We start from the raw sequence: 16,721 nt of genomic DNA, 5'->3' as shown, positions 1-16,721 counted from the left end.
CTAACTGTCCCCACTCCTGGGCCCCTGCAGTCTGTTGCTTATCAAGAGCACTGGACACCCACTTGGAAGATGGGCACCAGTAAGGATGGCTCTTCCTAATACCGAATGCCTCCTGCCCACATCTCCTGGGACATGCTGACCTGACCACTGCTCCTCGATGGCTCTGATCCGGGCGTCTGTAAAGTTCCACAAATGGGCTAGCCTCTGCCACTCGTTGGTCTTCAGCTGACGGTAAGCCAGATGCCAGAGGAGACTGAGAATGTGCCTGGTCTCCTGACTGTGATCTTGCTTGAACGGTTGATGGGTCCTTGATGTTCTCACCATGCTCCTAGATTGAAGGTAATTGTATCAGATGAATTCAGACATTTTCTGCTGATTGCCTTATTTCAGAGTACATACGTATATATTTTTTCAGATGTAACCCATAGAGTGGTAACTGAGACTATGTTTTCAATATTAACCATGACTGGATCATTTTTTTGCCATCCAAGATAGAGACAAATGTCTGAAATAGAAAGCTGGAGTCTGGAGTTCCCTGGTGGTGCAGTGGTTAAAAATCCACCTGCCAATGCAGGGGACACGGGTTCGAGCCCTGGTCTGGGAAGATCCCACACGCCGCGGAACAACTAAGCCCGTGGGCCACAACTACTGAGCCTACGTTCTAGAGCCCATGAGCCACAACTATTGAGCCCACGTGCCTAGAGCTTGTGCTCCGCAACAAGAGAAGCCACCACAATGAGAAGCCCATGCACCGCAACAAAGAGTAGCCCCTGCTCACCGCAACTAGAGAAAGCCCCTGCACAGCAATGAAGATCCAATGCAGCCAATAAATAGATTAATTAATTAAAAAAAAAAAGCTGGAGTCTGTCTGACACAGGAAATGTGAGGGATTTTGCCATGCTGTATCGCATGCCTCTATCCCAGCCTGCTTCCCACCCCAAAAGAAAACAGAGGGGGTATGCTGACTACAGAAATGTCACAAAAACAAATGTATCTTTAAAGGCGTTACTTTCAACCATATCCCTTTTTCTTCTTTGGGGTGTTTGATTTTCTCACATCAAAGTTTCAGTGGGGCCCAAACTGGATATATTCTTGATAAGACCCCACAGCTGATCCCTCCATTCATCCTGCTCTCTGGTGACTGGGAGGAAAGCAAATGAGCATCCTAACCCTGGGGGCCGAGAAGTGGAGGACACAAGGCTCCATTATCATTTTGTATTACAGCCCTGCAGCCAGGCTCATCCTAGTAGCACTGTGCCTGGACTGATTCTTGCTTTCTGATTTGTCAAAGACTCCTTTTGTCCCTTTTTAAGAATCCACCAAAAAACCCCACGAAAAACAAAAAAGAATCCACCAGAGTGCGATAGAATCCAACCAAAACAACTGGAGAAAATCTCAAAGTGAAAGCAGGGGTCATGGTTTCCTATGGCTGCCCCTGTCACACACATGCCAGCAGGGCTCCAGACAAGCCTTCCTCTGGAGAGTGGGAATAAGGGACACGCAGGACACAGAGCCCACTAAGAGGTTTGGGACTTCCTATCTATTCTCCTTTCCTCTTTTACATATAGTGAATTTTGTCTTTATCTTTCATTTAAATAAAAGTGAGTCAGTGAAAGATACTCTGAACAGCCATACAGGAGTCAATGCTGGGGCAGGAAGTGGACTAAAGGGATATGGGGACCTGGTTTTTGAACCCTATGAGAAGAACGTGGTGAGGCTGGTGCCCCAGCCACCAGCATGGACCAGCCTGCACCCACACAGCATCAGTGACCTCCTCTGGAAGGCCTACAGACTCCTGGGAAACTTGGCCAAGGAGAACAGCAAGACTGTTCTCTGATATCTGGACTTTGTGAACAGAAGTTGGAATAGGAATGGGAGGAGTTAATTTCCCATAATTTTTTCAGGGTCTTTTTTTTTTTAACACTTTTTTTTAAAATTAATTAATTTATTTTTTGGCTGCGTTGGGTCTTCGTTGCTGTGCACGAGCTTACTCTAGTTGCGACGACCGGGGGCTACTCTTTGTTGCGGAGCACAGGCTGCAGGCACACGGGCTTCAGTAGTTGTGGCACGTGGGCTCAGTAGTTGTGGCTCACGGGCTCTAGAGCACAGGCTCAGTAGTTGTGGCCCATGGGCTTAGCTGCTCCACGACATGTGGGATCTTCCCGGACCAGGACTCGAACCCGTGTCCCCTGCACTGGCAGGCAGATTCTTAACCACTGCACCACCAGGGAAGTCCCTTTCAGGGTCTTCTTCACCCCAGTCTTGCTCTACTCCCACAGTGCCTGGCTCCCAGGAAATCCTAAAAGAGGTAAGGCTGAGGGTGGGAGATACAGAAACTTAGGAGCTGTGGGCACTGCCCTTTTTCCTTTTCTCCTCGTTCCATCTCCTGAAAATGTTAAATCCAAGAAGATCAAAACCCCAAGCACCACCAATTAAAGGGAAGACTACAAAATGCCTCTGCTTTCAACTCCGCATTACAGCATTTTTATTTCTTTGAGAAACATGCCTGCTTTGTGCGTTCCAGGATTGGGCTGGGCAGTCCTTCAGGCTTCCACAGAAAGGGCCAGGGATTTGGAAAGCCCAGGTCTTTTTCAACAGTCAGTGGAAGCATTAATAACTTGTCTGCAAAGCACTGAACTATTTGCAGGAATAACATAAGCCAGAACTGGAGGAAACTGAAATAGCATAAGCCACGATTTTAGGAAGGCCCCATCTACCTCTGAACCATTGAATTTATTTTTTTAATATAAATTTACTTATTTTATTATTTATTTATTTATTTATTTATTTATTTATTTATTTTGGCTGGGAGCTGTGGGCACTGCCCTTTTTCCTTTTCTCCTCGTTTTCCTTTTCTCCTCGTTTCCTTTTCTCCTCGTTTATTTTATTTGGGTCTTTCGGTGCTGTGCACCGGCTTTCTCTAGTTACGTCGAGCAGGGGCTACTCTTTGTTGCGGTGCGTGGGCTTCTCATTGCGGTCGGTGGCTTCTCTTGTTGCGGAGCACGGGCTCTAGGCACGTGGGCTTCAGTAGTTGTGGCTCGCTGGCTCTAGAGCACAGGCTCAGTAGTTGTGGTGCACGGGCTTAGTTGCTCCGCAGCATGTGGGATCTTCCCGGACCAGGGCTGGAACCCGTGTCCCCTGCATTGGCAGGCGGATTCTTTACCACTGCGCTACCAAGGAAGCAAGCCCTGAACCATTGAATTTAATGATAGATGATTAGGTGGTTAGGTAAATGGGTAAATGGATATGAGAGAGGAAATTCCAATCATCTTTTTAATCTTTTCATTAGGAACCATTTTATATTAGGCCAAGATATAAACTTGTTTAATAACAAAGGGAATTTTAAATAATAAATAACAATAAATATATTTGGTTAAAAAAATTTTTTAAGGCTCTATATGAAAAAAACAAGTCTTCCCACTCCAGACCTCAGGGTCCCAGTTGTCACCAGGGTTAACAAGCCTTAGCATTTCTGGGGGTCTACTTCAGCTATATGTATGCATTATTTATGATTTTCAAAGTTCATCCAACTCTCACACCTTAAGACTTGTTAGGAAAGAGGGCTTATTCATCTGGTGGAAAAAATAATTTATTCTCATCTAGGAAAAAGAATCTAAAAATGCTAAGAGGAATTAAAAATAGAACCAATGAATATTCCTATTTTTAAAGAAAATGTGGAAACAAAGACGGAACTTGGGAAAGTCATCCTCAATAAAATACAGTGATGATCTAAGAAAACGAGAATGAGGCTAGGACAAAGAGGAAGAGGAAAAAGGAGACTAGAAATCAGAGGAAGCAGAGCGATTAAACAGAATTCTAATTGTCAAATGTTATTTTGTTTTGTTTTGTCCTACAGGCAAATAAGAAAAGTCGGGGGAGGATAGTGTGGCCTTTAAACTGATCCCCATATACCAGGACTACTGAGCCAATTAGACAGTACTGCGGGGGCTTCCCTGGTGGCGCAGTGGTTAAGAGTCCGCCTGCCGATGCAGGGGACACGGGTTCGTGCCCCGGTCCAGGAAGATCCCACATGCCGCGGAGCGGCTGGGCCCGTGAGCCATGGCCGCTGAGCCCGCGCGTCCGGAGCCTGTGCTCCGCAACGGGAGAGGCCACAACGGTGAGAGGCCCGCGTACCGCAAAAAAACAAACAATAAAAACCAAAATAAACAGTACTGCATTGCGAGCAAGGAGGCAAATCAATGCCCCTTAAGGATTTAAGGGACATTTCTCAGGATTGGCAAATTAGACATCAGTCTGGGCTTAAGGCTCCTCAGGGTAGACATGTGAGGGACTAGGACCTAAATTCTGGCTCCAGCCTGTTGGACACTCTGGCTCCAGCCAGAGTGGACATTCAGTCTAGGATGGCAGCAGAGGGTGGTGTCTGGTGATGAAATTCCTGCCCAAGGACATAGACTTGAATCTTGGAGGGGAGGTCATTCTACTGAGAAGCTGCAAGAGTGGCAGCTATCAGAGGCAGTACTGATGAAAGAAGATGGAAGGAATGTCTTGGAAACAAGCTTTTGTTTTCTGAAGATGAATAAGGTTTTCGTGACCATCGGAGAATACTTGAGTGCTGAGTAGCCGGCATAGCGGTATGTGGAAAACTGCAAAACCCTAAATATGAACTTCCTTACCACTCAGTAGAATGCGAGTCTGGGAGCTTCCAGAAGGGACCATAGCCAGAGACTCCGTGACAGCAGGCACAGCCAGCAGCCAACCACCCGGAGCACGCATGCCAGGCTCCTTAGAGCCAACGCGGACTGGCCTGCTTGGCCCAATGGAGCTCTACACACTTCAGTTCCAACCACTGGTGCTGACAAAGGATGGAGAGGAAGAGAGGCAGCTGTTCACGCCGCAAACTGGACAGCACAGGACAGGAGGGACAGCTATAACACACTAACCAGGGCCCTCCCCACTAGAGCGGAAAAAAGAATTACACAGACCCCAACCTGCCCTGTAAGAAGAGGGGGCTGCAGAAGAGGCCCTCACCGAGCTGAATTCGGCTTTCCTTCCTCTCTCCAGGCATAGCACCTCTCGGCTTCAATGAGTGTGCCCACGAGGAGGCTGCAGTTGCTCCTGGCGGCCACGGCCAGGGCAGTCTTCCCTTGCTAAAAAGTCAAAAATCAAAGAGTCAGGCAATGCGGCCTACTGGTTAGGAGCTCTCGCTTTGGAGCAAGGGGGCCTGGATTCAAATCCTGATCCTACTGCTTCCTTGCAGGGCAAATTTGGGCCAGTCCTCAGCTTCCCTAGGTCTCAATAACTACCCCTCTGAGTAGTGGTGAGGGGCAAGTGCGATAACTCGTATAGGGCCCTTAGGACTGTGTGTGGCACAGTCTAGGGCTGTGTGTGGTAATCGTCTAAGAGATGCTAGATATTGATAGTGTCAGGTGCTGTGTCAATGGGGCAGGGGGAAGGATTTGGGCTTAGCGACCCAACATCAACAGGTAACGTTCTACACTTGCCCTATCAATGAGAACCCAAGCATTTCTCCAAGACCGGCAGTGGTCTCCCTGGCTCACTGCACTGTGAAGTCCTCAGCAAATAACGTAATCATACGTTTTTCTCCTCCAGAGTCTGACTCTGCCTGTGGCAGAGGCTTTAGTCAGTGTCCCATGCCCCACCCACCACAAATAACGTTTTTCTTCTAAAAGAGACCTCCTGATTTTAGCTGGGCACTTGGCCACCCCAAACTTTTCCTAGTCTCCCTTACCCTTGGGTATGTGAACTAAGTTCTGGCCAATGGTATGTAAATGGAAGCAGCACATGCAACTTCTGGGAAGTTTCTTTAAAAGAGATTTCAAAGTTTCCTCCTTCCCCAGTGGAATGCTGGCATGACGGTAGGAGCCTGAACAGCCACTTTAGATCAGGAAGCGAAAGCCATGTGTTGAGGAGGGCAGAGTAATAAAACAGAAAAGGGATGACTCTCATGCAGAATACAATCAATAATAGTAACACTACATAATACAGAATTCAGCTCACGGGCCTCCTACCCATAATTTTTTCCTATTATATCATACCACCTCTAACCAAAGATGAGGGGTTGGGGCTGGAATCTTAACCAAATGGAATGAGCAATAAAGGCTGTTCTAGACATAATTTGGAGCATGAATGGCCTAGCGCCCATATGGTACCTTATACAAGTTACAAATGACGTACCTTGGTCAAGATGGATATAGTTCAAAGCTACAGCATACAGCTTTGCAAGCAGTGTCCCCTAGATTTTGTGCAGAACACAAGCTATACGTCTACACTTTTTTCCCAAGCAAAAGATGGTGGTCCCTCATTTGTTTTCCAAATGACCCATGAAAAATCTGCTCAGGGATCCTGAAGATAATTTAAATGAATGGTCAGAAGTAACCTCGGAAGAAGTTCCAACCTCAGAAACCCATGTTTCTATGCTTAGAGATCCAGAAACTTATCCTGATAATTCTCTCACAAGGCTGAGTATTTGTGAAATGCAACTGCCACCAAGTCAAATGATTTGTCTGCTGTCCCGGAAGTGAGACCCAGGTGAGCCTGAAAATTAGAGCTGAAAGTAATCAGCGTCCAATCAAAAGAGACAGTAATGAAATTAGGAAGAACTGCATTTTGCAGGCATTTAGCAAGCCTCTAATTGTATGCTATCCAAATTCTGGCTTGTAAAGCCATCTGAATCACCATAATTAGCCTATTTTGGGAAGGCAGCATTCTGGGAGCCAGAGGTTTCAAGCTCATAGGAAAACCTTCGCAGGGAGTATAGCTGGAGTAGAAATCCAAATACTTGTGCTGTTGAGGGCGGGTGGCCCTCGGAGAGCTTTGTGACGCCACAGGCTGAGAGGACAGGGAAAGTCAACTTTATACCAAAACTTGGCTCCTTTTTTTCCATCCAGAGCAGACCTTAATTCAGTCCTAGAAACAGTCACTTGTCTTTGGTAAAAATTGTGGGAACAGGCAGAAAAGATAGTTTTTATTCATTAATTACATATGTCCTGGGTGCCAGAGAGGCACCAGACGCGATGAGAAAAGAGGGAGGAGGAGAAAGGAAATCTGGGAAATCAGACTGTGAGGCCCAGGAAACTGTGTCTTTTGTTCTGAAAACAGAATCAAGCTGTAGCACAGACGTGTTCACTGGAATATCCAGTCCACTTGCAGTGGGGGCCCAACATAAGTTCCCTGCCCAATGCTTTAGATTCTCTACTCACCAGACTGCCCTGGAGGTGTTAAGTGTTATGGACAAAGTAGAATAAAAGAAAGCACAGGAAGCTATTAACATTTAGCTACAAATGCTAAATGTTAATACTAACGCCAAATGTTAACAGAAGTTAATGAGCCACTACTGGTGGAATTCCACCTAAGTGATGGAAATATGGGTGATGGTGTTTTCCTCCCCTATGCTTTTCTATGTTTTCCAAATTGTATTACTTTCATGATCAGAAAAAGAAAACTGATGGAGACAAGTAAAATAACATATCACTAATTCAGATCCCACAAACATGCAATGTGTGATTCTGAAATAGACTAGGGAGGACACAGGCTTGCCCTGGGAATGAGGGATGCACTGAGCTGATGACTAGTGAGGGCAAAGACCAGGAAGGAAAAACTGCAACTTCTGGAAGTGCTGGGCAGCCAAGCAGCCAGTAGCCTTAGCTTTGAACCTCAGCTCTGCTTCTTACAATGGCCGATGTCATCAAATCTTCTCTTACAAACTGGGATAATTTCGTCTGCCTCACAAAGGAGATGGGAGGATTAAGCTAAGATGTGAATGAGTACCTAGCCAGGGGGGGGCCACACAGTGTCTTCTTCTACACCTTTCAGTAAAGCTGGAACCCCAACCCTGCCATGGCTGAGCCTGCGGAACTGCGTCACGTGAAAGAAACAAAGCTGTCTGTCTTTAAAAACACACCTACACAATGGCTTAAGGGTGCAAGCAACCCAAATGTCTACCCATGGATGATCAGATAAACAAAATGTGGCATATACATACAAGGGAATAGTATTCAGCCTTAAAAAGGAAGAAAATTCTAACACATGCTGCAACTTGGTTGAGCCTTGAGGACACAGTTCCAAAAGGGAAAATACTGTACCATTCCACCTAGATGACATACCCAGAGTAGTCAAATTCATAGAGACAGGAAGTGGAATGGGGCTGAGGGAGGAGGAAATGAATGTTGCTGTTCATAGAGTTTCAGTTTTGCAAGATGAATGAGTTCTGGAGATTGGTTGTATAACAAAGTCAATATTCTTAACACTACAGAAATGGACATTTAAAAATGGTTACGGGAATTCCCTGGCAGTCCAGTGGTTAGGACTCCGAGCTTTCCCTGCCAAGGGTGCGGGTTCAATCCCTGGTTGGGGAACTAAGATCCCGCAAGCCACGCAGCACAGCCAAAAAAATTTTAAAAAAGTAGGAAATGAATAAATTAAAGAAAAAAAAATGGTCAAGATGGTACATTTTATATTGTGTGTGTATTTTACAACAATTAAAAATTTTTCAATAAATTTAAAAAACAAGTTTAGACACATATAAATTTATTTATTGCAGTTCTATTTATAATAGCAAAAGCTTAAGGACAACTTATATGCCCATCAGTTGAGAACTAAACAAATTATGATATATCCACACCACAGTCTATTATGTAGCTGTATAAAATAGAAGAAACTTTCCATGTACTTACACAGAATGATCTTTGCTTTATACTGATAAGGGAAAAAAGCTAAATGTAGGACAATATGTATAGGTATCCACAGTTGTGTATAAAGGATGGAGGAGTGGAATAAGAGTATAATATATTTATGTTTGCTGTTATATGCATAAAGAAATTCTGGCAAGAACAGAAGAAACTTACAATAATGGGTATGTATGGCAAGGATAGTATGAGAGCCAGACAAATAGGGACGCGGTAGATGGGAAATTTTTACTGTAAAACCTTTACTAAGTTTTAAATTCTTGAACCATGTAAATCTATCATCTTTTCAAAAAATAAATAATTTGAATTTTTTAATGTATATTTTACTGTTGAGAGTAAAAATTCTTACCAACTTACCTCAATTAAAATTGGGATGTTACTATCAAGATACAAGGTCTCTCCAATTTGTGTCCATCTCACAAAGGATGTGGTAATACTACCCCTCAAGGCTTACAGCTGGCAGGGAGGACTCAGCAAGCAGCTCAGCTAAACAGAGTGAAGCCCATGAACTCACTTTGTCAACAACCTTAGGTCACTGCCCGCCTTCCGCAGGGTTTCCACCAGTTCCACACTTCCAAGATCAGCAGCTACATGCAAAGGAGCTTGTGACCTCTGACATGAGAAAGTTCAAAAATGTAATCCAAGCATGTTAAGGAGAGAAAAAACTTGCATAGTAAAAAGAGAAAGAGAAAGCAAAGGTGTCCTACACAGGCGTAAGGGAAAATAGATAAGGTCACATATTTTTAAACAGGTACAGGAGACATTCATTGCAGTGTTATTTATAACAATGAAAAATTGAAAGGAAGTTACATGTTTAGTAAGGAAACTCATGAGATAAATTACGGTATATCCACATATTGGAATAGTAGGCAACCATCACAAATGATTTTTTAAAATGATTTCAATATGGGATACCTAGAGTAGTCAAGTTCATAGAGACAAAGTGAAATGGTGGTTTCCAGGAGAAGGGGGAGGAGGGAATGAGGAGTTATTGTTCAACGAGTATGGAGTTTCAGTCTGGGAAGATAAAGTTCTGGAGATGGATGGTGTGAGAGTTATGTACATTGTCAGTGTACTTAATGCCACTGAATTGTACACTTATATGGTTACAATGGTAAATTTTATGTTATGTTTATTTTGCCACAATAAAAAATAATTTCAGAGATTTTTTAAAATGAAAAATGCTTATGATACAACACTAAAAACCTTAGCAAAATAACACTATCTAGCTGAGCTCAATTTATAGAAAAAAATAGAGGGAAAGAAGGAAATGCATTGGTGATGTTAAGAATAATAATGTCTAGACGGAGGGATTAGAGCTTATTTTTATTGGCTTCTCAATGCTTTTCTCTATTTTGTAAGTTTCCTACATTATAGTGTATAAAGGAGTGCAAGACTTCTAATTTCTTTCTTGAATAACCACTTTCCCATGAAGAGGATAAGAATGCTTCAGAGAAATATATGAAATCACAAGAAAATCACCCATCTTAACCTCCCACTGAAGGGAATGCTGATGTGAAGACAATTCTAAAATTTTAGCACAGAAAGGAACATTGGTTATAATCTAGCCCAACTCCTAAACCAGAGAGAGGAAGCAACTTCCCAAGGGTCACACAGCTGGGCAGTAGCATCTAGCCCAGGACTCTTGCTACTAGAGCATATGGCCAACCTGCCTGGGATGTTAACATGATTAATATCAACAAGCATTTACTGAAGACCCACTTTTAGGTGACAATGTGCCCCTCTGGGGGCTCGTTATCCATGACATCAAACTTACACTGACAGACCTATCAAAAGTCTACACCAACATGGAACAGAGACACAAGTGTCATACATCAAATACCCATAAAATCTCCCTGTGGCAAAACTGCTAGAAGTCTAGAAGGCAGGAAATGCACCAAAATGTTAACAGAGTTCTCTTTCTTTGGGGGGATTATAAACAAATTGTAAGTTTTTAGCTTATTTATGTTTTCTTACTTTTATACGTTGTGTGTATTCCTGGTCTAACAAAAACCATAAATGATAAAGTCTACTTCTATAATTGGGTGGCAGCCTAGCAAGCCTCCTTCACTGGAGTGGATCTAGACAATTCTGGTGAAGCCAGAATCACTTGGGTGCTCTGTCCATGTGTAGAGCAAAGACTCTGCCCATGAGGAAAGATGTGGGGCATTAACATAGTTGAATACATATGTATGTTCAATAGTAAGAGAGGGGCTTCCCTGGTGGCGCAGTGGTTGGGAGTCTGCCTGCCAATGCAGGGGACACGGTTTCGAGCCCTGGTCTGAGAGGATCCCACATGCCGCGGAGCGGCTGGCCCCGTGAGCCACAGTTACTGAGCCTGCGCGTCTGGAGCCTGTGCTCTGCAACAAGAGAGGCCGCGATGGTGAGAGGCCCGCGCACCGCGATGAGGAGTGGCCCCCGCTTGCCGCAACTGGAGAAAGCCCTCGCACAGAAACGAAGAGCCAACACGGCCATAAATAAATAAATAAAATAAAATTTTAAAAAAAGGCAAAATTCCTTTAAAACAAAAATAAAAATAATAATAAGAGAGATTTTCTTCCCCCAAACTTTTGGGATAGTAAAAGACCAGGGAGGAGGACGGTCTCTGGGGAAGGAAGGGACAGAAGGGGAGTTAAGTCCCAATTCAGCTCAGGGCACCAGGGACCTCACAGGCTGGAGTTGGAGCGGACTGCAGAGATCTGAGTCAGTGCTCTGGTTTCACAGGTGAGGAAACCGAGGATGACACAGTGGGTTAGGACACGCATGCCCACCGCACGTGGCTGCTCCCTCACCTGGGAAGGGGCAGCCAGGAAGGAGGGAGGCGTCCAGACGCTCATCTGTCCTCAGGACTCTGGCAAGGGCCCTCTCCCAAGAGTTTTCCTTCCCACTCCTGACCTCTGGAAGAGGGTAGCCCTTCCCAGAGCAGGCCCTGGCTCAGACAGCACCCACCCCCATCCTTTTAATTCTTCCACCTCAGCATTTCCATTTCCTGCCAGTGATGGATGCCTTTTATGCGGCATTTGATTCTGCTCCAGTGGTCTGAATTCATGGTGATTTTTTTAAAAAGTCCAGGAGGTCTCTTTTGCCTTTGGGCAAAAAGAAGATACATTTACTGTCTATAATATAGAAACAACGCTTCTTTTCTTGTGGAGAAGAGCTCCCTGCCAATTACAACATTTCACACTGGGGGAGTAGCTTTTGATTTAAATTGCCACCGGCAATTTACCTCTGGGCTACTGTTTATCTATCAGAAGTACTGGGCCTGTTAAAGGTGAACAGTTTAATAACGCATTGGCTGAATCCCAGTTGTGCGTTTGAAAAAGACAAAATATGTGTGTGCAAGTGGGAGTGGGGGTTTACAGAGGCAAAAGGATAAAAATATGCATGTGCATATTCTTCCCAGGAATCTTTAGAGCACCTTGAACTTGATCAAAACTACCCCTAAACACATGCTGAGTTGAAACAAGAAAATAGACTCTCTAGGTTCTGATCTGCCTGGCTTACCTGATTTAAGATGTCAATATCATGCTGTGCACTTAATAAGCTGTTTACCACTGTGATATTGTTGTTGATAACAGCTAAATGAAGAGGGGACTCCTTAGGCTGCAGAAAGAAATGACATTTCAAATTCAAAAGGTTCTGGCTTCATCAATCAGATCAAAAAGGGACTCATTTCATCAGACATTTCCTGATAATCTCCTGAATACTGGTGCTGCCCAACATGGTTGCAGGCCCTTAGTAAGTCTTCAGCAGTCACTTCCACGCCAAGGCTGTACAGAAATCCCGCTCACCAGCAACCCACTTTCCCACTTCATTCATTCTAGAACTTGACACTGAGCACCTATTATGGGCCAGGCTCTTTTCAGGATGTTAGGGGTTCAGTGGTGAACATGGCCCATCCTCAGGAATCTTTCATCTAGTAGGGAAAGCAGATATTGATTTTTTTTTTTTAAGTCACAAAATAAATGTACAGTTACACATTGTGATAAGTGCCTTGAAGGAAAAGTGCACAGCGGTAAGAGAGCACATGTGGGTGTGGGCCAAGGGCCAAACTTTCTGGAAGTCAGAAAAGGCTTCCCTGAAGAATTGACATTTGAGCTCAAATATGAAGCTAAGAAAATATTAAATAGCTTAACTGCAGGACTTCCCAGAGGCTTCAAAGAGCTAAAGTGCAGTGGGAACAGCCACAAGGAAGCAACAGCATTCCCCTTCAGCATTCTCCGAGTTGCTTTGATCTTGGGTTCTTCTGCCTAGAGCATGTTGTGGGACTAATGCCCCACTCACCCAGGGGCACCGTCAGTGCTCAGCCCTCCCACCTATGTAGAGCCCAGCCATCGCGTATTCACCAGGCCCTTGCAGCCTGCTCCCTTTTCCTCCTCCTTTGTGGCTAAGCCGCCTGTCTTCCAGCCATGCGCTCAGCCACCTCTACTACGGGCTTCTTACCAGCCCTGTCAGGCTCAGTGCCCACCTCCAGGGTCACACACACAACCTCCTGCTGCCTTTGCTCCCACCCAGCTGCCACTGGCCCAGGAGGCTCGAAAGAAAACACATCTCTGGGGGTAGAAAAGGCAGATGCAAGGAGGAAAAAGGCGAGGAGAACACAGGTAAGGTGTGAGAGAGTGAGGTGAGGGGCATTTAGTGGGTAGGAGAGGGGCAGGGGTACAGGTGTGAGAGAGCAGGGGCAGAAGATGCAGTGAGACTGTGTGGACAACAGTAGTTGAGCTGAGAGGCAAAATGCGTGGAAAGAGGGAACACAGATGCGGCAAGGTGGGTGGTGAGGACAGGGTGCAGTGCTGCTCAAGCGGAGCAGATGATATTAATCAGCATCATTTATGCACATACAACACACTCTCCTAATGGTGCCTACTACTCACTCACTTCCCCTACAGTTCATACTCTGAAACACCGGGCTAACAGCTTTTCATTCACAACCACCCTAGCAGTTAGGGCTTCTCTTCCCCACTCTATATATGAGGCACAGAGGTGAAATCACTTCCTCGAGGCATCGGAGCTAGGAAGGAGCAGAGACAGGATTTGAACCCAGATCTTCCTGACTCCAGCAGCAGCACCAGGCTCCTTCCCAGGAAACAGGGGTAGACGGATGGAAGAGAGATGTAGTGAGTTAGCAAGGGATTCACCAGCACACAGAGGAGAAGGAAAGCAGAGGCAGGTGGAATGCTACGTCTGCGTATGTCAGACTGTCCAAGGGTGAGCAAGGGAAGTGGGAGACAGATGGGGCAGAGGGGCAGCAGGAGGGGAAAGCTTTCTGTGCAGACCTCTTCTGCACAGGGAGGACCTTCTTTCTAGGGGCGCTAAGGATGAAAAAAGAGAACGTATCCCTCGTCCCAGGGACGTAAGCAGTGCCCTTCCTGCTGGGACCATTGGCCTTGCTGGGGCCCAGTTCCTCCTGAGAAACAGGAAGCATCCTTAGATGGACCAGGCAAGGTCAGAACCAGTTCCCCTAATGCCATTCTCCAAAAACTACCAGTCATGGGTTAAATCATGTCCCTCCTCTCCAGTTAATACAATAAATAGTAATGGCTAAGCAATATTAGAGAAAAGAATATTCTCACAGGAGAAATGAAAGTAGAGTGAAAAACAGGGGAATGTTTCCCCATCTAATTCCAGCGCAGAGGGCCTTTGTTAATTCTACCAAAGCCAATGCGAACTTCAGAAAGCCTAAATCAATACAAATGACTGACTTTTAAAAGAAAAACAAGATCGGTCAGTGAAGGGGGAAAAATAATCATTCTCCTTCCTATTAACAGCAGTTTCATTATTTTCCCAGACTGATAAATTTAATACAAGACTGGCATCTCTAGATACATAAAAAAAATTAACTGCAGCAAATGTAAATATTTAAAACACAAAGATTTCATTTTGTTCAGGAACTTCAATGACTTTCTAAAATTCATCCCTTGGATTGTATTTCTTAAGACTCCGTCTCCAGAAGAAGCCAGTCGGCCCTCCCAGAAAGAATTCCTCCTTTGTGATCACTCGTCTCCCCGCTCCAGCCCTCCATGCATCTGCAAGGAGCATCTCCCAGCACAGCCAGCCTCACAGAGCTGGGATCAAAGCCCATGTTATCATAATAGACTGACTCACTTCCACCTTCTGGTGCAGATCAACGTTCTCACTGAAAAGAAAGCTGACAAAGGATGCGTGGCTGTTCCGGGTTGCTATCTGCAAAGCACTGATATCGAGCTGCAGGAGACAGGTGGAGAGAGAAGGCACGGAGGGAATCCCATTAGAATCTAGCATGGTTTCTGGTGTTCATTCCATGGTAATCAATTAATACAATAAAATAGTATGCCTAGTTAAAAAAGAAAATTCAACGTGTTTCTGATCATTTGGGGGCGGGGGGGGCTTTTGGTTGCTTCCAGGTATCTCCCATTTAAAAGAGACAAGAATCCTAGACAACACGTGCCTCAGGCAAATATGAGCTAAAATCCTTCCCTTCTCCAGGAAGTAGGAAGTGGACTAGGGCCAAGCCTTCTCTCTATACAACCTGCAAACCCCCTCCTTGAGCCAAAAGGGCTGAACTTGGTATTGGCCCCAGAAGTGCATCCACCCTCTCCCGCCCTGACCATTTACTAGCAACTCTCCCCTTTACAGGTACCACCTGAGAACTCAGCATGATTGCTGCCTATGTGCAGGTTCCCTCACAGCCCTTTCACTCAACTTCTTTAGCGTCTCTCCTTCACTTAGTGCCCACGCTAGAGGGCAAACTACTTAGGTCAGGGTCTCCTCCAAAAGGCCTTGCAATAAGACAAGGTCAGTGGATAGTTATTGACTGATTACAGTTGGTCCCCCAAATTCACGGGTTCTGCAACTGCAAATTCAACCAACTATGCATCAAAAATATTAAAAAAAAAAAAAATTCCACAAAGTTCCAAAAAGCAAAACTTGAATTCGCTCATGTGCTGGCAACTATTTACATAACATTTACATTCTATTTACAATTATTTACATAGAATTTACATTGTATTAGGTATTATAAGTAACCTAGAGATATGTAAAGTACATGGGAGGGGACTTCCCTGGTAGCTCAGTGGTTAAGAATCCGCCTGCCAGTGCAGGGGTACGGGTTCGAGCCCTGGTCCGGGAAGATCCCACATGCCGCGTAGCAACTAAGCTCGTGCACCACAACTACTGAGCCTGAGCTCTAGAGCCTGAAAGCCACAACTACTGAGCCCGTGAGCCACAACCACTGAAGCCCGCACACCTAGAGCCCATGCTCCACAACGAGAAGCCACCGCAATGAGAGGCCTGCGAACCACAACAAAGAGTAGCCCCTGCTCGCCACAACTAGAGATAGCCCGCGCCCAGCAATGAAGCCAAAAATAATAAGTAAAAAAATTTTAAAAATAAAGTACATGGGAGGCTGTGCACAGCTTACATGCCAATACTATGCATTTTATTTAAGGGACTTGAGCATCCTCGGATTTTGGTATCCCAGGGAGGGGGTGTCCTGTAATTGCAGGATTGCTGCAAAGTATTTTCAGGTCCTCAGAGTAAGGAGGCTGTATGTAGGTTAGTATGTTTTCCTAAAATGGCTGCATAAGTATGTCCCATCCAATCTGCTCTTCTGCAATGTGACCCTGCCACTCCCCACCAAGGAGTGGGGTTTATTTCTTCACCCCCTTGAATCTGGGTAGACCCTGTCACTGCTTTGGCCAACAGAATATGGCAGAGGTGACAGTGTGCTCGTTCCAGGTGTGACCCTTAACTGGCCTGGCAGCTGCTGCTCCCTACATCATGGAAGCCAGCTGCCATGCTATGAGAAGGCAATGCAGATGCTGCACGTTGGTGCTCTTGTCAAGAGGCCCAGCTGACAGCCAACCTCAACTGTCAGGCATGTGAGTGAGCCACTGCGGACATCCTCCTCAGGTAAGTCTGCAAACGACTGAAGCCCTGGCCGAAACTGACTGCAACTGACTGCAACCACCAGCTGAGCTCAGTCAACCCTCAGAGCCAGGAAAGATAACAGTGCATTGTTCTAAGCCACTGTGCTCTGGGTTGGTTTGTTATGAAGTAATAGATAAGTGGTATAAA

General features: G+C 45.2%; 1 protein-coding gene across 1 annotated transcript in view; it reads right to left on the bottom strand.

Moving 5' to 3' along the window:
* ANKDD1B (ankyrin repeat and death domain containing 1B) overlaps window positions 1-16,721 on the bottom strand; it is a 53,398-nt gene continuing 36,677 nt past the window's right edge. Inside the window, 6 exon segments of the mRNA XM_060295511.1 lie at window positions 1-295; window positions 297-330; window positions 5,015-5,108; window positions 9,177-9,278; window positions 12,171-12,269; window positions 14,772-14,870. Of these exon segments, the coding sequence (XP_060151494.1) occupies window positions 1-295; window positions 297-330; window positions 5,015-5,108; window positions 9,177-9,278; window positions 12,171-12,269; window positions 14,772-14,870 (723 nt within the window).

Source organism: Globicephala melas, chromosome 3 (genome assembly GCF_963455315.2).
Source record: "Globicephala melas chromosome 3, mGloMel1.2, whole genome shotgun sequence".
NCBI classification, from domain to species: Eukaryota; Metazoa; Chordata; class Mammalia; order Artiodactyla; family Delphinidae; genus Globicephala; species Globicephala melas.
This window is presented reverse-complemented; position numbering and strand designations above follow the sequence as displayed.